Consider the following 27,902-nt stretch of genomic DNA (forward strand, 5'->3'; position numbering starts at 1 on the left):
ACTTCAGAGAAGCTAAACTACTTTTCTCCCATTACAACGTGTTGTTTTTAAGGTCAATGACAGTTCTGGGGGTACACAAATGAACTGAACCAATGAAAAATCACAAGGATGGAAGTGAAAATTTAACATCTCACTTTCAAGTTCAAGAGTTATGTTCTGATCAGGACATTCCAACAAATGAGAAATTCAAGGGGGTCATCAATAAACACAGTAGTCCCAAGTGAAGAAACTGATGGTATGAATTCTACTCTTCTGTCTAAAAACATAACAAAACAACAACAAAAAAACTGACAGTGTTTCAGTCTTCTTTCAAAGTGCCCCCGCCTCCCCCCTCCTAGCAATATGAAAAACATCAATCTCTGACTGGCGCTTGCATTCCAAAATAATTAATAAAGCTGGTGCATAATTTTTTTTCCTCACGGAATTCATACTCTATAGCACATGCGTACTTATAATTACATAACTTTTGCCGTCTCCAAAGGCACAAATATTGTTTTCAAAACAACACTGTGATTATGTATTAAAACTACCTAAACAGGCTGAATGAAATGTCGACCTAAAGAAACATTACATCAGTATTATTTTTAGTTTTATAAATTAAACTCCCAGATTAAGGCTTTCAACCAAGTTTCATTGTTCTGCCCCCCCCCCCCCCCTCCCAAAACCCACCCCCTCCCACACACACCCTCCTCCCTGAAAACGGAGTAAGACTGCCTACATGTAAAAATCCACTGAGTATACAAGTGAATGTGGGAGTCACAGACCATGAACGAAGAAGAATTGTTTTGGTATGAAATAAAATCCATACCATTGTCGTTGTAGGCCTCCTTCCATCTTGAGAGACAATGGCTGCACCTGAAATGTAGTGACTGCCGGGCATTGCACTTCCACAGTATGTATGTGTGTGTGTGTGTGTGTGTATACATATATATATATATGTGTGTGTGTGTTTTATCCTTTTAAGTAGTCGGCAGCTTAAATGTGTGTACTTACAATTCATTTCAGACCCAATAGGTACTTTCACATTCATATATATTTTCATGTCAACAACATAAAATGAGAAGGTGACCACTGGAATGTCTCAATATCATCAGCCCACCTCTCTTCTGTGTGTAAGATGATTACAAAAGATTCAACAATCCAGAAAATAGGGAACCAGTTTGTGCTTCTCATTTTATTCATCTATCCAAATATCCATTTAACACACCACCTGACCCTAAATGTGATCTGTTTGTGCATCCTGTACGAGGTCAGTCCCGAGATTAACCCATCAGCTGAAAAATGAATGAAAGATTCTGAATGCTACCTCTCTTTCTTTTTTATTTTTATTTTTTTTATACTATATGTATATAATAGAGAGAGAGAGAGAGAGATAATTGAACACTGCCACCATTCACATACAAAGGTGCTGAAATTTTCCAATGGTTAATACCTACCAAAATCCAGACTGAAAGCATCGTGCGGTGTGACAGACTGCAGTCTATTAAAGTGAACCCCCCAAAAAAAGAAAAAAAAAAAAATGAACACATCAGTGATTGTAGCTTTGCCAACTGTTATAACAAGTTTGGTCATGGTTGGTTTCATCTTCCAACCTCAATCAACATCACGCAAAAAAAAGAAAAAAATCACTATTGCCATGTACAAACAGTATCTAAACACATATGATTATGCTGTCCATTCCACTGTATGTGTACATCACAACCATCAACACTCTTCCTCTGCACTACAGTCTGGTGAGAAAAAAAAGTATTCACACATGAACAACCTATCTTCACTTTGATCAGTATATGTTCACTTCAATCACTCAAAATTACAGAAACTTAACAATACAGATGTTTCCTTCCAAGATTCATATTCTACAAACTGAACAAAATATCCTCATTGTGGATGTTCAGTCACTCAAATTATGCAAACTGAACAAAATATATTCACTTCAATCACTCAAAATTCATAAGCAACACAATATGTTCACTTTTGATCACTCGGTTGTACAAACTGAAAAATATACCTTTACTTTGACCGCTCAAATAACAAAAACTGAACAAAATATGTTCTTTTCAGTCACTCAAAATTCACAAACTGAGCAAAATGTGTTCACTTCAGTCACTCAAATTGTACATGCTCAACAATATATATTCGCTCTGATCACTCAAATTACTCAAACCAAACAATGTATCTTCACTTCAACCACTCACATCATACAAACCAAACAATACATGTTCACTTCGATCACTAAACATGCGTTTTCGTCTTGCCCTGTTCTGAAGAATTCACATTTCAAACATAAGTTGAAAACAAAACAGCTGAAACATATGCTCCATGAAAAATTCAAAACACCTCTCTTGTAGTCACTTTTACAACCAACCAACAGATACACATATTCCAATACACAGAAATGTGCACAGTTGCATGCACCAACTTTATATGAACACAGTAGCATGCACAACCATTATCAATACAATGCACTCTACACAATTAACCAGCATACCTGCGAGTTCAAATTCATAATGGGCATGCATACACCATCAACAGGTTCACACATTGTTTTGGAAAAATGAAATAATCTCTCCAATGCAAGTGAACTATGCACACATGAGCTATTCTGCTGGGTCATCTTCACTTTCCATTTTCAAAAAAGGCATAGTGGTGGATCATGACAATAACTAACAAATATGAACAAAGCAGATCATCATGGCAACACGTATAGCCAGTTCCAGTATGTGTGCTCACTTGTTTTATGGAATTGAGATCCCTGATAGTTGCTGACTGTAAGATGAACTATTATGAGACTGAATTAAAAAAGCTTATCATTCTGGAGAGATATAAAAGGGAAAAGTTGAATGGAGACATGAGGTTTATTGGCCTTAACTTATTCTTACCAAGCAGATCCGCATGTAAAACTCTATTTGACATTTTCTCTTTCAAAACACAGTTGACCAAAAATTATCGGAAACCATGACCTTGGAGTTGACTATCAGCAGATGGAATTACAACCAGGGACAGCTTGAGAAGATGGCCCAAGATAGAACAATCTAGTGGAGGACTGACTGGACATGTTACTGCTGATGATTGTGACGCTTTCAGTCGAGGGGTTGGGGGGTGAGGGGGGCAAATGCCGCCAGAACTGACAATGGAGTTGTCATATTTGTGCAGATGATGATGTCTTTATAGTAAATATACAACTGAACAGTTGCCATGTAGGCCTTGCATGCACACAGTGGTTGTGTTCTTGCCATTCAGAGCCAATACACATTCCTGATCTCTCAGAAACTCGCCCTTTATTTATTATACAACCTTACAAGTTAGAAGTTTGTTTAGGATTTGATTTGTCAGGCCGTACTCTATAGCTCTCACATTTCACACTTAACTAGTTAGATCAAGCTCAAATATGACACATTGCTGTGTACTGATGTATCTGCATACCACACCTGGAATGCATCCATTGCTTGTTTATAATTACAGCAAACTCAAGTTTTGAAGAAAGTGACTATTTTGTAAAACACATGCAATGTAGTTAGGACCTGTTACAATTGTGGAGATTATGGGGCTGCATCTGGATAAGGACATGTGTTCATTATATTTGTGTTTTTTTTCTGTTTGCTTCACTTGTAATGTAAAGACTATGTGCATTGGATCAATCCTGAAGTAATAAGTCAAGATTAATGAAGAGAGAAGAGAACTAAAATAAGCAAGCGACAATAAACTGAAAAAGAGAAACATACTGACACAGCAACCAAACTGCACTGTGGCAGTGAGACCAAAAGTCTTTTCTGAAATTCTGAAGAAGACAATGAGCAAACATACTGAAACTGGTTATCGTTCTGATAGCATGACTATTGCTGACAACAAAGTGTCATTCCCAGAACACATTTTTACACAGAAAAATGCATAGACTATGGGGAGGTGCCATGTACCAGACAATGCTATTACTTTTAAGATGGACTTAGTTTGGAAAATATTTTAGCTAAGAGAATCAACTTTCAAATCTCAAGGTAATCAAGTGCCATTCTCTTTGTCAACAGTGTAATTTAATCATCCATTACAATGACCTTGAAAATGATGGGTGAGACCCTTCACTGCACCACAACTTGGTGCAACAAAAAAACAGTTTTGACGCTTTCCTAAAACAGCACAATGATCCACTGGATGAATGTACCAAAATATTTTTTTGTCAACAGAGAACTTTTATGTTTCTTTCATATATCATGTTCACTTTTAACTGAATCATGCAAGGTGCTTTGAACAGCACTTATACTGGAAACTGCACCACAGAAAAAGTAAGTATTATCATTATTATCAGTCTTCTGTCCCTGTTGACACTGGCAGTCAGACGTCAATCCTCTTTATTCAGCTGAGCAGAGTTTCAACAGTTGACCTTTACTTCTTTTGCTGTCTGCCACACCTCATTTTTGTGCCCTCTTGAGATGAACCCAAATTACCGTGGACTGCCAGCCCAGGTCTACTGACAGCACTGTTCCCTCTTTCCCCAGGGGGTTTTCCATCCACTACTGCTCTGGTCATGTTGGCTGGCTGCTTCTGTAACAGTAAACACCTATGCATCCACCCAATGTAAAAAGGTGAAGAATTTACCAATCTTCCAGCCAGTTCTACCTGCTGAGCTGCTATTGCTGAAATCCCTTGTGTGTATATAAATGAACAGGAAATCAAAACAATATATGCCCTAACAACCATGTACAAATGCACAATGTCAAAATGAACACTTCAACAACCATGTAATATCTCTGTATACATATATATACATCATCTTTCTCAGAGTCTGGTGGGTTACTGAGTCATGAAACTATCCAGCATGAATTGCCTCCCATGCTTGCTGAAAGGCTGTTTTTACCCAGCTGCAAAAAACAGCCATACAAATAAAGCAAACTGATCTGCAGTTAAAAAGAAAAAAAAATCATATAAAAAAGAATGAAAAAAAACCGTGGTTGTTTATCCTGCAAACCCACAAGAAGAAAACAAAAAAAGACTTTTCAAAAAGACATGAAGGCGCATTTTCACGAAATCAGCGAGGCAGTATGCAGCTGAAAAAACGTAACAAGACAGTCAAATTCTCTTGATTTCTTCAACATTAACTTAGTTCAAAGCACTTCTCTGTTGTACTGCAGTTAGTGTTATTCAAGCAAACAATTTCATACAAAAAAAGAAAAACAACCAATGAGGGAAAAAACATGAAAACCAAACATGAAGAAGTGATAGCAGCATGTCAGCAATACATACAATAGAAACAACATATTTTGCCTTCATAAATTCATGTAAAAAATACACAGCAAACCCACACATTCCTTCAATTTAGTTCTAAGTAACAGAAATGAAGATCAGTTTTATCATACTGTTAACATTTAAGATGGTTCATGATTATCTATGAGGTATTGTTTGTTCACTTTCCAGTCAGGCCAAAGAGGTAGTGATCATTTGATGACCCCAGAAGCCTGTGACATATCAATACATATTTAGCGACTTGGGAGTCATCCACTCTGTCAGACCACTGGCGACACCATCTGATCTCCATACATGATTATCATACAGTACCTCGCTGTGTCCTGTAATATGTAATATATAAAACCCACTGTTCCCATGCTTTTGCTGCCTTATCCATTCACAAGAAACCAGTATTAAAACACACACAAAATAATAAATGCACAAGTAACCATGAGGAGGTTTCCAGTCATCTCTTCAAATAAACTCTGAACACAAAAAAGCTGTAACCGCTCAGCATACAGCAGACAGCGAGGATTTGTTAATTGCCTTCCTCAAGCAAGATCAGCAACCATCCACTGCTAAAAACAGACTGAGTGATTTAGCAGTATCGTATGACAAACAGACAAAAAAGACCAACCAACACTACAGACCAAGAAAAATTTGCCTTTCAAAATTATCTTCAATTTTCCAAAATGTTCTTCACCTACATAGCAGTTTTTTGTTGTTATTGTTGTTTCTTTCAAATTAGCTGACATTGCAACATGAGAAAAGTAATTTTGTAGACATGGTAATGGTTATCGCATAAACTTGACTGACTTTATGCTCATGTGTCTTGTAAGCACTTGCCAAGATGAGAGAAATCAATTACAGAGTGAAACGGATGTCACCTCTGTATGACTAATAATCTATAAACAGTATATGGATAATCTTTTCATGGTAAACATCAACACCATTTGTTCCCTCTGAATCTTTCTTTCATTCTGTCCATCAGATTTATATCTTTACAGTCATCTTGCAGTTGAACATATCAAAGCATCATTTATGCTGGTTTTCCTCTCATCATTCTAATGCTGGTCCCAACAATGTTATGCTCGAGGAATCACACACACACACACACACACACATCCATGCACGGTACCAAACTACCTCAAGCTGTGGGCAAACATATATTACTGCTATGTCAACACTTATATCTCAGAAATGTGCTCTCACACACCAATCTGGCTAAAACAGCAGCATCAACTCTGCGCTGGTCAGCCCCAAGTTGGTCATGGGAATGTCCATCCCCACACAAGTGTTGCTATCCACACCACATACACACTCATCCGCAGCCTCTGAAGTTAAACAGCCAGAACAGCCATCCACACAACACTTGGACTGTCCTGGAGCTTCAGCCATGGAGGAGTCTTTTTCAAATCCTGGTTTTTTATGCTTTTGCAACCAACCTTGTTTCGATGTATCAACTGAGGCAGTACAGAATGAGGATTCTTGCTTGGTGGGAACATCATCCTTCAGATCTACTGAAGTAGATGAAGAAGAAGCTAAGGATCTACACTCAGAGCGTCCACAACACACACACGATGTCATGGCTGCTGAGTCCACTGGAGCCTGTGCCACTTCCGGACTGGATTCTGCTTTTCTCAGCACTGGTCTTGGTTTTAAGCCCTTGAAGTGAAGATCAAATGAGAGAGACTTCATCTTGCTCAGTCTGGCAGACTTAGCCACTATGTCACAATGGACATCACTAGATTTCAAAGTGGAAACACCCCAAGCAGTCTGAGAGGACTGATGTAATGGACTGACAAAGGATGGACTGAGAACTGGGCTAGCTGACATGTCTTCTGTCTGAAGATCACCTCTGTCAGAACAGACTACAGGAGTACAGCTTTCAAAATCTGCAGCAGGAGACAATGTCTCTCCCTTCATGTCCATTGAGCAGTCAGCCTCCTCAGAGATAGCAGACATTGCAGGCTGCGTGATTGAGACCAGACCTTTTGATTTCAATGCTGTGGAGCTTTTCTTTCCTGGCTGTCTACGTTGTTGCTGTGATCGCCAGTGTGTGACGTGCACACACCTCCTTGATGCTGCAGATGCTGCCTGTGGGGAAGGGCCATGTGTCCTGCAGCCTGTGTGTCTGCTTGCTGCACTGTCCCCGTGGGTCCCCTCTGCTGCATGATGCCTGCACCGGTGATAGTGATGCAGTACAGATAGCGCTTGGCACTTGCTGCCGCTGGCTTCCTCCGGCGGGGTGAGGGGCAGAAAGGGCTGCACATGGCGAATGCTGGTCATCATGTGGACAAGGTTGGTTTGCAGGAAGAGTCATAAATCCGGGAAGCGGCCGGCATCTTCGCGGAAGTCGGAAGGAATGGTGAACAGGTCCTGATCCAAATCCTTTCGCCACTCAAAGGATGTGAAAGTCACTTTGGCTGTGATTGTGGGGAACACTGGGATCTCTGCAAAACATATACAGTACACATTTCAAAAACTGGTGTGTGTGTGTGTGTGTGTGTGAATGTGAGTGTCACAGGTACTGTCTTTGATCAAAGCTTTACTGCTTTTGCCCTCATTCCAATCCAGAAAGATCAGATTGTTATGAGATCTGAAAGATCTGTAGATTAATATCCATGCAGCCTGGGTGAAGAGGCACAGATATGACAGCAGTTCACATGACGATAACTTTTGAGGAATAAACATTGTGCCTATACATGCAATTTTATGAGGTCAGACTGAAACATGATTTCAGAAAAGTAAACAGACTTCAGTGCAAAAATGTCAGCAGGATAGCTTTCTAAAAACCAATTGCCTCACAATGTGATATACTATGCACATGGAAATGTCAGAAGTTAAAACCTTAACCCCTAGGCTGCCTGCATGACGAGATAACTCGTCATGGCAAGCATGTATGCTTCGCTGCCTGCATGACGAGATAACTCGTCATCGAAATATTCTGACTTTTCCCTGGTTTGCATTCACTTCATTGGCAAAAATAGTGGTAGCTTTAGCCTGGGGAATCTCTCTAGATTCTATTCATAGCTAGAAACCCCATCTACGTCATGAAGCAGTCCTTTATTTGAACGTTTTGGTTGGGTCACTGTCCAAGTGTTTGCCTGACTTCTCTCCTCGCTCGCTCAACAAAATGTCGGACTGACGCCGTGCTCAAGACATGCGATCATGACGAACTAAATCAACCAAGATTTCTTTCTTTAGCTGATGCTCAGAAGGAATTGAAGCGTAAATTCAAAGAAGATAGAGATGAACATTTATAGGACGATCTGATAGAAAATAAAGGGAGTAATCAAGAGAGTGGCCAAGATGCGACTGTCAGTGAGTGATGCCGGCTGTACAGATGTTAGCAGACGACAGATGACTGAATTAGCAGCAGAGCGATATTCTTGGCACGCAGCCAACGCGGTCTGATGAGAACTGAATCAAGTGACCGTGTGAGAGGGGTGAGGAGGAAGGGGGTGCAGACTGAGGGGGCGTGGCCTCACATCCATCGTATCACTTGGAGAAGTCACAATGTATTGTGTATCTATCTCTTAAAAAAATATATATATATATATTGTGGTTGTTCTAGTATGATTTTGTGTTTGCAGATATCCATTTGTCCAGAAAATATGATGTTTTTGTGCAAATTACCTGACTAATGTTTGTAATGAACAAGTTGAAAATGTGACAAAAAACAAAACACTGATTTCAAAACAACAGCATGTCACTAAAAAATATATAAAATGGGAAAACAGCATGTGTTTTGTATTCTTTATTCATTTACCTTTCAGAAAATATATACTTTTATGGGTCTTTCTCCAATAACAAAGAGCACAAAATTTTTTGAAAATTTATACCCGTTTTTTGTGAAAAAACCCTGGCAAATAGATTTCACTTAAATCTTATTTTCCTGGCAGCGAAAGGGTTAACAAACAAATAAAATCTTTATAATTTTTCTACATATAATTTTTTTTTTTCAACCTATGAAAACTCTTATGAAAATTCAAAGTCATGCTTCCTAACTGAAAATTTCAGCTTCTATAAACAGTAGCACTATTCCAGAATTTTATGTTTAGTAAGTAGTCCAAAAAAGCAACAGCAAAGAGAACTGTGCGAAAACTGTAAGGTGACAGAATCCACTGTAGAGAACTGTGTAAGAAATGTAAGGTGACAGAATCCACTGTAGAGAACTGTGTAAGAAATGTAAGGAGACAGAATCCACTGTAGAGAACTGTGTAAGAAATGAAAGGAGACAGAATCCACTGTAGAGAACTGTGCAAAAACTGTAAGGAGACATAATCCACTGTAGAGAACTGTGTAAGAAATGAAAGGAGACAGAATCCACTGTAGAGAACTGTGTAAGAAATGTAAGGAGACAGAATCCACTGTAGAGAACTGTGTAAGAAATGAAAGGAGACAGAATCCACTGTAGAGAACTGTGTCAGAAATGAAAGGAGACAGAATCCACTGTAGAGAACTGTGTAAGAAATGAAAGGAGACAGAATCCACTGTAGAGAACTGTGTAAGAAATGTAAGGTGACAGAATCCACTGTAGAGAACTGTGTAAGAAATGAAAGGAGACAGAATCCACTGTAGAGAACTGTGCAAAAACTGTAAGGAGACATAATCCACTGTAGAGAACTGTGTCAGAAATGAAAGGAGACAGAATCCACTGTAGAGAACTGTGTAAGAAATGAAAGGAGACAAAATCCACTGTAGAGAACTGTGTAAGAAATGAAAGGAGACAGAATCCACTGTAGAGAACTGTGTCAGAAATGAAAGGAGACAGAATCCACTGTAGAGAACTGTGTCAGAAATGAAAGGAGACAGAATCCACTGTAGAGAACTGTGCAAAAACTGTAAGGAGACATAATCCACTGTAGAGAACTGTGTAAGAAATGAAAGGAGACAGAATCCACTGTAGAGAACTGTGCAAAAACTGTAAGGAGACATAATCCACTGTAGAGAACTGTGTCAGAAATGAAAGGAGACAGAATCCACTGTAGAGAACTGTGTCAGAAATGAAAGGAGACAGAATCCACTGTAGAGAACTGTGTAAGAAATGTAAGGAGACAGAATCCACTGTAGAGAACTGTGTCAGAAATGAAAGGAGACAGAATCCACTGTAGAGAACTGTGTAAGAAATGAAAGGAGACAGAATCCACTGTAGAGAACTGTGTCAGAAATGAAAGGAGACAGAATCCACTGTAGAGAACTGTGTCAGAAATGAAAGGAGACAGAATCCACTGTAGAGAACTGTGTAAGAAATGAAAGGAGACAGAATCCACTGTAGAGAACTGTGTAAGAAATGTAAGGAGACAGAATCCACTGTAGAGAACTGATAAAAACTGTAAGGTGACAGAATGCACTGCTGACACTGACCGATACGGACAGGGAATCCTGGTGGCAGCTTGGTCATCATAAAATCTCTCAACTTCTGGAACTGTTTAAAGGGAGCCACCACCTCCAGAACATCCAGCAAACTGCAACAGTCATAAGAATCACAACAAAAATAATTATAATGAATCATTTTAAAGGACCCAAACTGCTTTACAATGCAAGCAGAAGCAACATTATGGTCCATAAACTAGACAGATCAACAACAACAAAAAATACAGCTGTGTTAGCTTATCAAATTCCATGCCTCAGCCAGCACTGGAGAAATATACAACACATGGTAGATGGTAGACAAACGTTTACGATAATCATGATTTGGAAAATAATCATGTGAACTTGTTTACATTACCTTTGGTGAATATGGGGACAGTTCATATCCATAAAAATTATGTTGAAATGAACAATTTATATTATGCAAGAAATCTGTCCTGGCTGATGATAATCCTCACACATCTGTTCTAGAACACCCATGGCCGAATGCATCATGAAATTACATCTGCTTAAATACAGCTACACAAATACATGCAATGAATAAATTTCACCAGATGCACAACACAAACACAACAGTATCTATGCCATTAGCAGATGAATCTATGCAATTAGCAGATGAATGGTATCAATACTCACACTTCCACAGTCATTGGAAAGTCGTCACTCTGAAACAAACAATACCAAGGAATCAAAAGGAACAGAAAGAAAGAGATCTTTTCATTTCACAATGAAACTGAGGGGAAAGCAATTTCTCTTAAACATGTACAAAAGAAAAGACAGTGACGATGCATGAACAGAGAAAAGAGTTTGTTCATAGAAAGTACTAAAAAGGAACTATCAAAAGTAAAAACTAACCACTTCTTTTAGCAAACACACACACGGAATTGAACCCTGAACACATCAACAGAAATATGCAACCACCCAACCAAGACAACAAGAATGATTGGATCTATCTTGGCATGTATATTTAGCTCCTCTGTGTGTGCAACATGCATGTGCATGAGCACATATGTGTACCTGAAGTGTACATATTCATGTGTTTGTGGCATGCGTGTCTCAAGGCCTGACTAAGCGCGTTGGGTTACGCTGTTGGTCAGGCATCTGCTTGGCAGATGTGGTGTAGCGTATATGGATTTGTCCGAACGCAGTGACGCCTCCTTGAGCTACTGAAACTGAAACTGAAACTGTGGCATGCGTGTGCATGAACAACATCCAAGAAAGTGAACCAGAAAAAAGTAATGGAAGAAAGAGAAACAAGTCAGAAACAGACACAAAGAGTGAGAGAGAGTGTATTTGTGTGTGTGTGTGTGTGTGTGTGTGTGTGTGTGTGTGTGTGCATTTGCAGGTTAGAAGTGTGTGAAAGCAAAATGCTGCAATTTTTTTTCAAAACATTTTCTTTTTTTCTCTCTCCTCTTTTCATATATTGCAGAATTCATCACCACACTTATAAAACTGTTCATAAAACTTCATCTTTCTGACCCTGCAAGACCGGACTGAAGGCATATCACTGTATGTCAAGTTACCCAATCTCTCCAGCTCTTTCACACACTGCTTTAACAATGCAAAATTGACAGCTCCGACCCCAATCTCACCATGGCCACAGTTGCCTTGAAGGCTTTAGAGTTCTCCTTAGCCAAGAGGTGTCGCCCCAAACTTGGGGGTCTGCCGTTCTCTGCCTTGATATACTCATCCCATGTCACAGTGGGTCGCTCGGGCGGTGTCAACGACTGCCGCCTTTCCACTTGCTGAAAACCCAGCACATTTCATGGGAAAACTGAGTGAGAAAATAAATCAACAGATATTTTACAGTCTTAAAATGTTCACATATTTTCATGTGATATGTGTAGTTGTTTATCAATGCCAAGCAAATTAATGAATAATCAGTATTACAGATCATGACACAATGCAACTTGTGTGCTGAAAAGATTGTGTCATAAAAGGAGCTTGTGTGTTATAAAGATTGTGTCACAAAAGCAACTTGAGTACAATAAAGATCATGTCACAAAAGCAACCTGTATGCTATAAAAAAAAAAAATATATATATATATAAAGTGTCACAAAAGCAGCTTGTGTGCTATAAAGATTATGTCACAAAAGCAAATTGTGTGCTTTTAAGATCATGTGTCAAAAGCAACTTGTGTGCAAAAAAGATCATGTCACAAAAGTAATTTAAGTGCTATGCAGACCATGTCACAAAAACAATTTGTATATGATAATGATCATGTCACAAAAGCAACTCATGTACCGTAGAGATTATGTTACAAAAGCAACTTGTACACTAAAAAGATAATGTCACAAAACCAATATGTGTGCTACACAGAACATGTAAGAAAAGCCACTTGTGTGCTATATAGAAAATGTCACAAAAGCAACTTGTGTGCTACACAGAACATGTCAGAAAAGGAACTTGTAGCACTACAAAGATCATGTCATAAAAGGGGCTTGTCTACTATAAAGATCATGTCAGAAAAGGAACCTGTGTGCTATAAAGATCATGCAGAAAAGGAAGTTGTCTACTATAAAGATCATGTCAGAAAAGGGACTTGTGCACTACAAAGATCATGTCAGAAAAGCAACATGTGTACTATAAAGATCATATCAGAATATTAACTTGTGTACTATAAGATCATGTCAGAAAAGCAATTTGTATATTATGAGGAGTCAGAAAAGCAACTTGTGTGTGATTAAGATCATGTCACAAATGCAATTTGTGCACTGTAATTATCATGTCATGAAATTAATTTATGTACTATGACAAACATGAAATTCTTAATAACCCAAATGAACATGAATGCCTAGAATCCTAACTGCTGAACTGTGAGTGTAAGGAAAATATTATTTAAAAAAACAACAACAAAAACAATGAATACAGAATAATACATCAGAAAATATAAACACACAACTTTGTTTACAAATAACAGAAAGTCCTTATTTCTTGTGAGCAAACAGGGTTTATAATATGTACCCTAAGTTGCTTAAGGATAGGTAAAAATCTGAAACAGATGACCTCCTGACCGTGATCCAATTTTTTTTCCTTTAAATTCAATTTTTGCTAAGTATTATCACTGCATTAACTTTAAATCTGTTGCTTTTTTTTTTTAAATAAAAAAAGGATGTAACATAAAATACATAAACATTACATGTATTGACTGGCATTTACCTGATTGTGTTCCCAAGAGCCCCGGCCAATGTTTTCCATCAAGGCTTTATTCTTTTGAACATCTTCAGGAGACAAATGTTCTCTCCTGCACAAAAAAGATGAGCCATCAAATACAGTCTGAGGAGAATCATAGTGGTGAATCACAACTCACTAATACTATCATTCCTAGAAAGTGCCAATAAAACCGATGGGTGGATTATGTTTCTCTCTCTGTTACTTCTATACAAGAGAAATCAAGTGATGACAGAGTAAAAACGGTCATGCACATAAAAGCCCACTTGTATATATACGAGTGAATGTGGGAGCTGCAGCCAATGAACAAAAAAGAAGAAGAAACACCACGTGAACATACGCTTTTGTGTTGTGCTGTCCCCTCTGTGCCCATGTGGGGAAGCAGATCAGCAAGCAAAACATATTCTCCAGGACTGCAGGTACCTCACATGTTTGAAAAAGATCTGTCTGACATCCACTACCCAACAAAACAAGCTCCATGGACCTAGAAACCACTCATTTCAACTGAAGGGCTGATCTCCAAGTGTAGATGAGAAGTTAAAGTGTGAATGAGAAGTAAATTAGTCATGATGCAAAGTGCTGAAAAATTCAAGGAAGCTGCTCAAATTTGTAGTTGTATTTCTCTTTTTTATCACAACAGATTTCTCTGTGTGAAATTCGGGCTGCTCTCCCCAGGGAGAGCACGTCGCTACACTACAGTGCCTCCCATTTTTTTGTATTTTATCCTGTGTGCAGTTTTATTTCTTTTTCCTATCAAAGTGGATTTTTCTACAGAATATTTGCCAGGAACAACCCTTTTGTTGCCGTGGGTTCTTTCACGTGCGTCAAATGCATGCTGCACGCGGGACCTCGGTTTATCGTTTCATCCGAATGACTAGTGTCCCGACCACCACTCAAGGTGTAGTGGAGGGGGAGAAAATATCAGCGGCTGAGCCATGATTCAAACCACCGCGCTCAGATTCTCTCGCTTCCTAGGCCATCACTCTACCATTTCCACAAACAATAAAACAAAACATTGCCCAAAGAAAGGAAAGATAAAAGATTAGACATATATGAAGAGAGATAAACACAAAGAGAAAGGAGGAGGCTAGAAAAAATAAATAAAGCAAGGAGATAGAGACAGAGTTATGTTTCAAGGGAAGGTACAGAAAGTTAGCAAATTTTCCAGTACTAGTAAAACATGCATGAATGAACAACAGGATTTCAGAAGAAGAAAAAACTCTTCCAAAAGACAGATGCTTTTTTTCTTCCTTTTTTAATTTTTTTAAAGGAAGTAGGAATCTGAAATTTAGAAGAACATATCTAACCATTACTTCCTGATGAAAACAGATACTTTTTCTGCTACACATTAAAAATTATTGTTTCTCTATAAACTAGTAATATTTCGGCTATGCACAATCACATTTACCTTTTTCGAGATTCCAGTACCAAGTTATTAACATAGTAAAAGTCTGCCTTGAATTCTCCAACCATTTCCTGAAACAAAAATTTAAAAACTTGAGAACTGATTAAATCACACAATCTACAGCTCTAAATTCATGTCAATACAATCATATGTTGGCACAAATTCTTAACAAGGCCAGGAACCAGGATAATCTGTTGCCCCACCATCCAACCAGTAAGAATGATTTCCATTCCTGAGAATGACTAAGATACACTTTTCCACACATAGAAGATGCACTGCTGACATCAAACATATTCTACAAAGGACAGGCACTGACACACCATTCCATTAAAAAAAAAATGTCTGGAGATGTCGAGTGCAATTACCACATGACAATAATTACATGTAAGCTACAACTACAGTACAATAAATGGCAGTTATTATTATTAACTGACAAGTAACATACTCCCATTACAGACACATACAGACACACCTGTATATCTTTAAGATCACACTGACACCTGACATGTCAGTTTCATTATTCCACATTCCTACCACAGATACACAGAGCATAACATGCATAAAAAACAGCTCTAATATGCCAAGTCAGATGACAATTATGGTGGCTGTTTACTGCTACATAAAATGCAAATGGAAGAAAGAAAGTAAACTAAAAGCTAGTGCATGGCAAAGACAGCTTTTTCGCTTAACACACACACAAAAATTTTAATGTTGTCTTCATAAATTATATAAGACCTTTACAAGTCCTTTCCTGAAAAAATAAAATCCAAGGACTTAAATCAGTAAAAAGTTCCCATGAACATTGATAGAGCCCTCTGACACGTATAACTCTGCCACAGGAAGAACACACAACACTGAGGATTGTATTGTATTACTGTTCTCCACAACAGATTTCTTTCAGTGAAATTCAGGCTGCTCTCCCAAAGTAGAGTGCGTCAGCACCACCCTTTTTTTCTTCTTTTTTTTGGTCTGCCTGCATGTGGTTATTTTTTTTCCATCAAAGTGAATTAAGCCTAACTGCACTGTACTGTACTGTACTGTACTGTACTGTATTGTACTGTACTGTACTATATTGCATCAAATTGTATTGTATTGTATCCAAATATTGTATTGTACTGAATAAACAACTGGATGTGTACACAGCAAACATGCTCAGCAACACATCTCTTACCGTTTTGTCTTCTCTGAACAGCCAGCCACTCTGTGCTCGAGAGAAGGTGATGTTTTTGGTGGACATCTGTGCTGCCACAATGTCACTACTCATCAAAATGTCAACTTCATCTTCCAGGTCAAGGTCACTTTCCTGTTTGGTAATTGAATGAAAAATATTTATATAGCACAAATACTCTGAGAAACAATCTAGATATTGTCTTCAGTTAGGCACACAATGCTGTCAATTTAGCTTAAGCCACAACATCACTTCTTTATGTCTTTATTTCTACAGTTACCTTTTTATCCATGTGGAGTAAAAACAAAATACACTGAGGTAGGGTGGGGCAACAGGGAAGTTACTGCTATGGACAGATTATGTATGAAGTTAAAAACACCCAAAGGCAGACTATAATCACAAAGATACTGGATTCATGGCTGTTCATAATCAAATGCTAATCAATCTTTATCATTCTCACAGATAAAGTGTACTGGAAGCTGTAGATATTTGAACTGGACTCTGTATTCAAACAAACAAAATTTCAATAACTGGAGCAACAAAACAATGTGTCTGTGGGAAATAATTTCACATTACATGTTCCTTCTCTACAGAGAAGGGGTGGGGGTGGGGACTGAATCAGTCTGTTCCTCTTTGGGAATTCGTCAGCTAGGCATGTCCGCTGATCTTCACCAGCCAGGTTTCAACTTGATGAACTATGTCCTCATCATAGCAGGCTCAGTGCTCATTAGTTTCTGGATCATTCTGATCTTAATTCTAGTCATATGTCATCTCCAATACAATACACTGTTTCCATTTGAGAGGCTGGATCAGGGATGATTATAGGAGGAAGGCATAAATGTTTAAGTTGTTACCTAAGTGCTTTACCTCGTATCGAATCTTTTGAAAGACACCTAATCTGTTGTCCAGGACTGTCAAAGATTCTTGGGGTCGCTCACTGCCATTAAAAATGAACGATATGTCTCCCCTTTCCCAGTGCATATCATTGAAATCAACCAATGTAGTGTCTAATCTGAAACAGAAATGGCAAACATCTCCTTTTCAAAACACTTATGATAATGGTTACTGTCAATGCTCAAAAAGAACATAGCTAAGAAAAGGAAGTGCACAAAGCGAACATTCACTAAGGCAATGTTTGCATGAGAATTTCAACTCTTTGTCAACTTTGAGAACAAACAAACAAAAAACAAAAATAAACTCACAATTAAGTCCAGGATTCCCCAGAATACCAAAAAAAGACTGATGATTCTGAATTTTCATCAAGAAGAGTGGAAGCAATATCAAAATCGAAAACAAAATGTTGAACCAGTAAACTAAAAGTGAAATTTCAAACATAAAGTGTACAAAGCAGATAGCCAATTAAGTTTATTCATCTCACACAAAAAAAATGACGGTTACTTTGTGCAGGAATGTGTGTATACAAATATCTTACACAAAAGTACACACGTAAAAATAACCATAAATCTATGAACATGTATACCATATACCTACAGAAGAAGTCAGAAGGAAGGGAAAAAAATTAACAAGAGAGGCAAGGCCTTCAAGACTCACTTGTGATACACTTAAAAAATTTTTTTTTTAATCCAATCGTTAAAATGTGTTCTGTATTTGTTATTATAAAGCTTCAGGTTAAAAGAAAAAGAACAAGAGAGGCAAGGCCTTCAAGACTCACTTGTGATACACTGAAAAAAAAAATCCAAGCTTTTTATGTATTGTGTATAATTTCAAAATGTAATGTTTAAGATCAGAAAGATCAGTTTAAAGCAAATTAAGTCCCCTAACATTAATTACAGAGTAATTTCCCTTTTTTACTATCTGCGCCAAAAACGTTTGCAAAATAAATAAAACTTCCATGCTGAGCAAAAGAAGTTCCTGTTTGAACAAAAAATGATAATAATGACTGCTCTTGTTGTTGGGTCAGAATATCAGATCAAAGTGCCAAGTTTAGAGAATACAAAAAATATAAATATAACAGTAAATTCAGTTTGCATATAATTTGGCTTCATATTTATTTTTTTGTGCCCATCCCAGAGGTGCAATATTGTTTTAAACAAGATGACTGGAAAGAACTGAATTTTTCCTATTTTTATGCCTAATTTGGTGTCAACTGACAAAGTATTTGCAGAGAAAATGTCAATGTTAAAGTTTACCACAGACACACACACACACACACACAGACAACCGAACACCGGGTTAAAACATAGACTCACTTTGCTTACACAAGTGAGTCAAAAAAGAAAAAAAAAAGTCCTAACAGCAGATTCAAACCCCACTTGTTCGGGTGAGAAGAAACTGTCTTACCTATTACACTATCATGGCTCCTTAGCCGACGTTCAAAAATATAACATTTAAATATGCTTTTTTAAAGGGCGATAAATCAATTGCGGTATTCGCAGTGAGAACGCTGTTTAAATCATATTATTCTGGTGTATCTTGGGCATTTAAAAAATCTTTAAGGGCAATTAAAAATTCTTAAGTCCGCAGTAAAGGAGACGTGGCTGTCGCCGCAATCACATGGCAACATTTAGCTGTTTTCTCTGGATCTAGATAGATGTATAAGTTTAGTTACACCCGGTTGACATGGTTGATTCAATTTCTCTTTTATGTTCATTCTAGTTTTATAGTTTTAAAGTTGATATAAAAATTGAGTATTTTGTTAAACTAATAACATGTAGAGCCAAGTACAAGTACTTCTAAATGTCGTATGAAGTGAAAGGGACTTCATTTTGAGAAAAGTCAAGACTGGAAATTTTTACGTTTCATCAATTCAAGGGTATTAACTCTCATGGTTTATTATTTTTAACTGTGAATTCCGACTGATTCTGTAGATATTTTTATGGCAGTTTGGGGCATAATCCAGTAAGTGATGAGGCGTTCACAAATCTTTCTCTGAATAAATATTTAACGGTCTCCTTCTCCAACTTTCCATCACATCTTATCGTGTATTGTTGATTGAATATAGGATTGAACAGGCAGGTCAACAACTTCAAACAAAATGGCATCGTTAGCGTTCGCGAAGAATATGAGCACGCGCTTTGAATATGTATAAATATGTGTACGCAATTGATTTTTGCCCATGACCTTCAGGGCTCATCTTATTGATTTTAGTATTTTCCGATAAAGACCACTTGGGCGAATGAACATACTGTAGTGAAAGCCCTGTACACTGAGAGTAAAACACACAAGCTTTTTATGTATTGAGTATAATTTCAAAATGTAATGTTTAAGATGAGAAAGATCAGTTTAAAGCAAATTAAACCCCCTAGCATTAATTACAGATTAATTTCCCTTTTTTACTATCTGCACCAAAGACATGCAAAATAAATATAACATCCATGCTTAGCAAAAGAAGTTCCTGTTTGAACAAAAAATGATAAAAATGACTGCCCTTGTTGTTGTGTCAGAATATCAGATCTAAGTGCCATGATTTGGAGAATAAAAAAATATAAATATAACAGTAAATTCAGTTTGCATATAATTTGGCTTCTTTTTTTATTTTTTTGTGCCCATCCCAGAGGTGCAATATTGTTTTAAACAAGATGACTGGAAAAAACTGATTTTTTCCTATTTTTATGCCAAATTTGGTGTCAACTGTCAAAGTATTTGCAGAGAAAATGGCAATGTTAAAGTTTACCACGGACACACACACACACACACAAACACACACACAGAGACAACCGAACACTGGGTTAAAACATAGACTCACTTTGTTTACGCAAGTGAGTCAAACAAAATATATACACACACACACACACACACACACACACATATATATATATATATATATATATATATATAGACTCACTTTGTTTACGCAAGCGAGTCAAAAAAAAATATACACACACACACATATATATATATATATATATATATATATATATATATCATACACACACACACACACACACATAAATATAAACTTTTAAATGCATCATTATGGTGGAAGTATCTATATTCTCAGTGATCTGACAAATCTTGTTTGTTTTATGTCAAGACTACATCAGCTATTAGCATAAATTCATCCGTTTTAATAAAAAAAAAATCCTCTGTAAAATAATGTAACCGGCAGCAAATACAACTGATATACAAAGAGAAATTTCAAAAGTCTCTCAAATGCTATTCTAAAAAATAATAATAACAAAGATAAAAGGAAGACACAAACCTTATACAAGAACCTTTTTTGTAGATCTTACACACATCTGATGGCAACATGCGAGACACCAATGGAACTGGAACACAAACATATCTAGTTTTGTGACTGAAATAAGGGCTCTTACATTTGAAAGAACTGGTAAAAGCCCTGCCCTTTTAAACAGTGTACACAAAAACTTAAGATTTGTGTTGACATACTTCAATCAAGAAAATAAACAATAGTACACGCAACACATGATCAAAAACAAGATACCAGGTGGGATCTTCACAATGTGTGAGACGATGGCTTCCTAGTCTTGAAGAGTTTCCTTTTGCAAGTGTTGCAGCTTTCTCTGTGGTTTGCAATCAGGGGTAGTAAGTAGCATGACAAGTGTTCAAAACAGGGTTAGTAAACATGCAATGTTCCAATCAGGGAAAGTAATTATGACACTGGGGTTACTATTTCAAACAATGGTTTCCCAAACATTTCAAACACAGTCTTACATTGTAAGTTCAAATCACATAACCTGAAAACTCAATGACGTGCAGTACTCAAGGACTGTTGATCCAAGTCAATTGAACTAACCTGGATTAATTGTACATACTGCCATAACGATCACCTTATTCTTCCCTTCCAACTACCCTACCCACTTTCGTCTCTCTCACACTCATGCCTCTCTGATTCTATTCCAAATGTGACAGCAGAAAGGGGGACAGGGGATGGCACTACTCAGCATCAAAAAGAGAAAAGAAAAGTGCATAGATACCCCAACTGTGAAAATCCCATTTCAGCTCTAGGTAGAAGTCTCCAATGTCTGTCAAGGCTTGGATGAGTGCAGGTCGTCTTTCTTCCAATGCCTCCCTTGCCTGCTGCTTCAGTTTGCGTAGGACAAACAGGACTAGGACAGGAATCATAGAATAAAATTATTAGCATTGATATGATAACAAGACGCTACACTGGTTAACATACCAAAGCAGTAATCATGCTGTTTAGGCTTCAGTCATGTTTAACATGAAATTCAATTCAGGGCTATCTAGATATCTAGATGGGAATGATAAGCAAGTGCTTACTATAATGTACTTTCAATCTGAGAGGACTCTCAGACTCAGGACTTCCAAAGTTCAGTCCCATTATCTGCACCTGGTAGCATAAGGATGGAAATTGATTTTTTTCTATCTCCTAGGTCAACACACATGCAGACCTTTAATACTTTATCTGCCTAGAATGCATACAAGTATTCAGAACATCAAACACAGACATAAAACATTGTTGACCATATGAGCATCCAATCAACTATAGAAAAATACGACCCCCTACCCTCCCCCCAAAAAAAGAATATGGCTGCCTAAAAGGGTGATTAAAGTGGTCATACGCAAAAAAGCCCACTAGATATATGAATGAGTGATCATGGAGTAGCTGCCAAAACCCAGAAGACAAATGTAAAAAAAAAAAAAAACCTGAAACAGCACAACATCTAAAACTTTTAATCAAATAGACTGCCCCCAAAAACAATAAAAAAAAATTTTTTTAAACAATAAAAGCAATGGTACCTAGTAATTATGAACTGGAATACCCCCAGTTTGTATCATTCTCATATTCTGCAATGCTTTTACAAACAAATTCAAAGTGACCTCCTGGCAACTGAACATCAACAGTTCCCTGTGGACTGCTGGTGTCGAGACTGTGGCAGACAAACCCAGCTGTGGATATACATGGGCAATTTGAAGGAGGAATGAGTGACATGGATAAATACCAGTGAAATGATGCAGATGATGCCCACAAACACCCTCCTCCACCAACAAAAGAGAAAAGAAAAAGGAAAGAAAAGCAATTCAAAGTATGGACCAATATAAATGAGTTATTTCTGGTTTGGTTTCCTTTTTCCTTTTTTCTTTTTTTTATTAATGTCATCCAAAGGAAATTTTCTATCCATACGAAAAAACTTAGCCATATGGAGAGCACAGGAACAGGAGTCATGATGGCTGCCGGAAAAAGAGGGCGCTAGCCATGGGGACAAAAGGGAGGTTACCTACTTCCGGGAGGTTATTGGCCATAGTACTTTCGTTTTCTCCGCATAGGTGGATAGTAGTTTGCATAGGACAGGAATGTCAGACCCCTGCCGGAGTCTGCACTAGTTGGGTCACGGTTAAGTATGTGTAATTAAACTCAAATTTCATAAACAAAAAGTATGGAAGTAACTCATTACCTATGAGCAAAAAACAAGGAAGAGGCTACAGCTATGTTATTCCCAGTTTAGGCAAACACAATAATAACACTAAAAAAGGAAGGAAGAAATGTTGCACAAAACAGGCACATTTCATTTCCCTCACCAACAGGAAGAGACAGTACAGCAATGACTCCAACAATATATACTGAGCATAGTATGTGTTAAACAAACAAACACAATGATACTGTAACTCAAACAAGACATAATGACACTGTACTCAAGCAATTCACATGTTACACTGTAAATGACACTGTAAATGACTCACTCGTTTGCCTGTTCCCATAACTGATGGCTTCTGCAAGCGGCGTCCATCCCATCAGGTTCTTGGTTTTAACTGGAGCATTGTGAGCAAGCAGCAAGTGGACACATTCTGAAAAGAAATTGAGAAATACATAGATTTTAAAAAATCAAACTTATTCAAGGAAAAGACCAATCAAACAACCAAACTAAAAGATACTGAAAAAAACACGCTAACAAACAGACACACTAACAAAACAAATAAATTTCACCTAGAAATATTTGCAACTTTTTTTTTTTTAACTCAATTAGAACTGCAGAAGAACAAAAACAATAATACAAGGTGAAAGAGAAAGAGACTGAGATAAAGTTGTGAAAGAGAGAAACACAGGAAAGGGGTGAGGAGAAAACATTTTCACGCAGTCACTGACTATTGTGTTTACTTCTTTCAACAACAAAAACCAAAATATTTTATATATGATGCATTTGATGCTTCCTCCGAGTACTTAACTGAAAAATGTTGTTTGCTTGTAACTGTTTGTCTCTTTTTGTATGATTTATTTAAGATCAAATACCTTGTCAGCGTGAAAAGAGAGTGCTATTGTTTGGTCTTCTGAGGAAAGATGTGTAAGATTGATAAGCATCTCACATAGTTTTGCAATTTCAAAACAAAAACTGAATGGAATTACCAATAAATGTATCTGCCACCATGGTAAAATGGTTAACATTTGCGGACTAAAAACTGCATAGAGGTGAGTTTGAAATATGTCAGAGGTGAATACTTTCAGCGGTAAGCTCCTAGTCCTAGCCTGAAGCGAGTGTGCTATGGTCTGAAAAGGGAAGACTGAGACTGCACAATCAAGTGCCATCCATTGTAACTTTATAAGTTTACTGATGCATGTTTGGGGGTGTAGCTGAGTTGCCAAAAAAATAGTGAAGGTGTCTGTCTCCATCAAGTCTGGATGACATGAGATGCATTATTAAAAAAAGGAATCTTAAGCATGGTACAGCCCATTCCAAACCCTTAATGGACCTCAATAACACTAACAGCATCAACACCATCCTCATTCATCATCAAAGGACAACTTTCCAAAAATTATGTGTCCTCTCGTGTCCTGCTATGCTGTCATGGGTACTTCAGTTTTTACCCGCCCCCTCCCTTTCCCTCCCTCCATCTCCCTTCTCCACCTCAACCCCCAATGTTACCCTACCCCCTTCCATGCCAGTCGTGGGTTTCTGTCAAAGTCTTTCATGTCAGCAGATTAATGGGTATTATCCTTGGATGGACCTGTTGGCAGCCTCGGTTCTATGGGAATGAACGCTCAATCTGACTCTGCAACTTTGTGTGTGTGTGTGTGTGTGTGTGTGTGTGTGTGTGTGTGTAGTCTGTATGGGGGCTTATTAAGTGGTGAACTGCAAAAATGATGAATAAGAAATGGCATCACTAAACACCATCTACACGATTCATCAGCAGTGCAAAATCTCTGGTTTTGTGGCCCCATGGCAACCTAACATTGATAGCTCCTTGTGCACTGCCAGGAAAGAGGATGTGGCAGACAAATGTGGAGAGTGTAAATGTAATAGGGTAGGGAAATTCAGGATGAGCTTTGAAATAATAAGTTATAACTGAAATGGTGTAGACAATAGGACAGCAAACAAAAACAAATAAACATCAAATGCCTAGAAACATGAGTATAATGCACAGCAAAAGATAATACTGACTGGTTATCGTTGTCATACAATATATATCTATTGTGCCTTTCAGTCTACATTAGTTTCACTTTCAGTTTCACTAGTATATGATAAAAGTATTGCACATCAAAATCTACTTATGAACTATCTTATTATTGTCCATACTTTCTATTAAGTTTTAATGTGTGATTGGAATGATCACATTCTGTCGCTATAATTACTCATTTTAAAATAATTACCTTTATGTCCAAGCATAACAGCCAAATGCAAAGGAGTGTTACCTGAAACAAAACATAATTTCCTGCTGTAAAGTACAAACATGATTCACTGTATGTATAACACATGAGTGAGAGAGAGAGTGTGTGTGCATGTAAATGTATGTGACTGTGTGTGAATGTATATGTCACTGTGTCAGTCGTGTGTCAGTACATGCATGCCACAACAAAATAGGCTCCAGCCAGTCCAGGATTAAAGACTTCCAATACATATGGACAGTACCTCAGCAAGCTTATCAGTTATCTGTCTTTGGTCCTCATTGACATAGAAGATTAAGAGGAAATATGATCAACTGAATAGTAAAATGCATGAGATTCTGACTGCAAAGTATGACATGTATCAATTTGAGACTTTATTGTTGCAAACATCAAACACTATTTGTGGTCACTAATTAAGTCATTTTTATTTTTTAATACAAGGTCAATAAGCAACACATGTACCTGAATTTTATCAAATAATCACTCATAAAGTATGTTGCAGTGTGGACACTTGAAACAATTTTCCTGCCAAAATAATAAATCTATGCACCCTCATGAGGCATGTCTGGGCAGATTATGGAAGGGCAAACCATTCAAATTCAACACAGAAGTTAACAGCTCTGTTTTAAAAATTAGAACAGAGTAGACACCAGAGGCTGAGGCCAGCTGTAGTTGGGCACGGTTCTGTAAAAAACAAGTTCTAAGTATATGGCCCTGTCATGACAGATGAAACCATGAACATTGGCAGCTTTTTGTTTCATCAAGTAATATACGCAATGTTTTTAAATTTTGGTTGGTGGAGCTTTTGTATGGCTTTTTTTCCAATATTTATCAGAGGCTAGGACTGGCTAGATGGTACAATGGTAGCATAACAGCCTGTCACTGAAATTCACTTACAGTTGCAGAACTTTATATCCCCATACCACCAGCTTGACTTTTTATTTTCTGTTTTTCCCCTCCATCTCCCTTTCCTTTATTGATATTGCCTTTGGAGACAAAGATAACTTGTATTGAGATGACTTAAAATCTACTGCAAAAAAATTTTTTTTTTTAAATGTTAGTACCATAGGCCTATATTGTCCTGTGATAGTTAAAGTTTTGTTTCCTCAGAAATGACTAAACGCTTACAAGTGAAATGGGGGTATATATTATCAAATATGACTATATAGAAGTTACAACTTATAGAAAGAAATTGCTGTCATTACCCCAGAATGGGCATCCAGCGTGCTCTTCATGGAAAAAAAATTCAACGATAAATCATCAAACGTCACAAAACCAATCACCATGCAGTTGTGGAGCTTTGGGCTTGCAAGTAAATTTCTTCCCATATATCATATCAAGTGTCACAGCTTTTAGGCTTTGTCAGCCTTTTGCCTGATCAATTAGGACTCTTTTTTTTCATACTTTATACAAGAGTGCACAATTACTAATGTTATCACTAGCTTCCTATGGAGAAACTAACTTGGAATCCATAATCCTTCTATCTAATAAATTCTTAAAACTGTTAAGTGTTCCTGCAGTGACAATGTTACTGGGCTGATTATTCCAGAAGTGAACAACCCTGTTAGTAAAAAAGTGTGAAAAAAGATTTGATTTGGTGAATGTCTTCATTAGTTTTAGTGGGTGTTCCCTGGTATGATTACTGTCCTTTAGAGTGAAAGGGTTTTGTGTAGTGCTCTTATCATGTCCATGTAGAATCTTATATGTCTCCAGGCTTGGGAGTTTCAAACTAGTTAGTCTCTCTTCATAGGACAAACTACCTATTCCTATAATTTGTTTGGTAAATGTTCTCTGTACATTTTCAATCAAGTCAATATGTTTTCTAAGGTAAGGGGACCATACAATATTACCATATTCCAGTATTGGTCTTACTAATGATTTGAATAATGGCATCATGACATCTTTATTATTATACTGCATAAAATGGGTGATCATGCCTGCTATTCTATTTGCTTTTTTTTTTTCTTTTTTTTTTTTTACTGTAGCATTAATGTGCTGTTCAAAAGTTAATTTTTTATCCACCAAAATTCCCAAATCCTTTTCTAACTCTGTTTCTTCTATATCATCAGAGTTCATGTGATATATGTATTTGGGGTTATCTTTAACAATATGAAGTATTTTACATTTTTCATTGTTAAACTTAATCTGCCAGTCTGTCCAATTGACTTGTTTAGAGATTTATCTATACTTTCTTGGAGCAGAATGTTTTTCTTCATTATTCATTCCACACTAAGCCTTTGTTCTGTCTGTGAGGATGCAAGAGAGAAATAGTCCAATACCGTGAACATCCTTTTGTCCCAGATCATGCGTTCGAATTAATTGAGCAACACGTTTCTTGTCGCCCTCAAACACGCTGGCGTGCAGAGGATAATCCTCGGACGCCATCTTTATTTACACATTGACGAAAGAAAGGGAGCAATCATTACTTGAAGAGCACCCGTTCATCCGCGCGCCCGCGACTTTCACGGCTGAGCTTTTCATTATTTCAAACCAGTTTGGGCAGAAAATCTGCAATGGAAAATTCATTTAACTCAGTTAAAACCAAGTCAAAACGACTTAAAAAGAAGATAACATTTCAAAAAAATAATACAAAAAAACTTTGTAAGACTGATCTCCGAATTTTTTACGTCAGTCATCATCTTTCACTGGGTGTGTCGACAGAACGCATACTCCTTATCTTTCACGTGCATGCCGGCATGTTCACTCTTTGTACATATACTGACATACAATCAACATCAACAACATTGAACATATTCATTTGCATTTTGATACATGAAACAGTCTATACTGATGGAACTGCTTTAGTCCGTCTAGGGCCTACTCAGTAGTGGAGTGCACTGTTGTGACGCCACGTGCACATATCCGTGTGCAGTAACTCACGGACATGAATAGAGGTTAGATAGAGCATATATACTGATTTGTATACATATAAGTTCGTGACAGTAATTTCGAACGCGCGTGTGTGTGTGAGTGTGTGCCTGTGTGAGTCGCCATGTCAGTGTGTGCATTGTGCGCGCCGGCG

General features: G+C 37.5%; 1 protein-coding gene across 1 annotated transcript; it reads right to left on the minus strand.

The window, feature by feature from the left end:
• Positions 1–699: 699 nt before the first annotated feature.
• LOC143295278 (ankyrin repeat domain-containing protein 13C-like) lies at positions 700–27,265 on the minus strand. Its single transcript, XM_076606898.1, has 13 exons — positions 27,160–27,265; positions 24,866–24,907; positions 22,963–23,067; positions 21,237–21,368; positions 20,501–20,567; positions 17,206–17,350; positions 16,342–16,473; positions 15,174–15,241; positions 13,754–13,838; positions 12,186–12,338; positions 11,230–11,258; positions 10,588–10,688; positions 700–7,670 (listed from the first exon to the last, which is right to left on the minus strand). The coding sequence occupies exons 1-13, from the start codon at positions 27,263–27,265 to the stop codon at positions 7,537–7,539; spliced, it is 1,299 nt and encodes a 432-aa protein (XP_076463013.1). The 3' UTR covers positions 700–7,536.
• Between the last annotated feature and the right edge of the window lie 637 nt (positions 27,266–27,902).

This window comes from Babylonia areolata, chromosome 20, assembly GCF_041734735.1.
Source record: "Babylonia areolata isolate BAREFJ2019XMU chromosome 20, ASM4173473v1, whole genome shotgun sequence".
In the NCBI taxonomy this organism is placed as follows: domain Eukaryota; kingdom Metazoa; phylum Mollusca; class Gastropoda; order Neogastropoda; family Buccinidae; genus Babylonia; species Babylonia areolata.

Excerpts from the sequence above, each read along its gene's own strand:
- LOC143295278 (XM_076606898.1), bottom strand. The coding sequence starts at position 27,265 with ATGGCGTCCGAGGATTATCCTCTGCACGCCAGCGTGTTTGAGGGCGAC. Across the intron at positions 24,908-27,159 it reads GGGACAAAAGGATGTTCACG|GTAACACTCCTTTGCATTTG; the intron begins GTATTGGACTAT and ends GTTTTGTTTCAG. Across the intron at positions 11,259-12,185 it reads TCAAGGCAACTGTGGCCATG|AGTGACGACTTTCCAATGAC; the intron begins GTGAGATTGGGG and ends TGTTTGTTTCAG.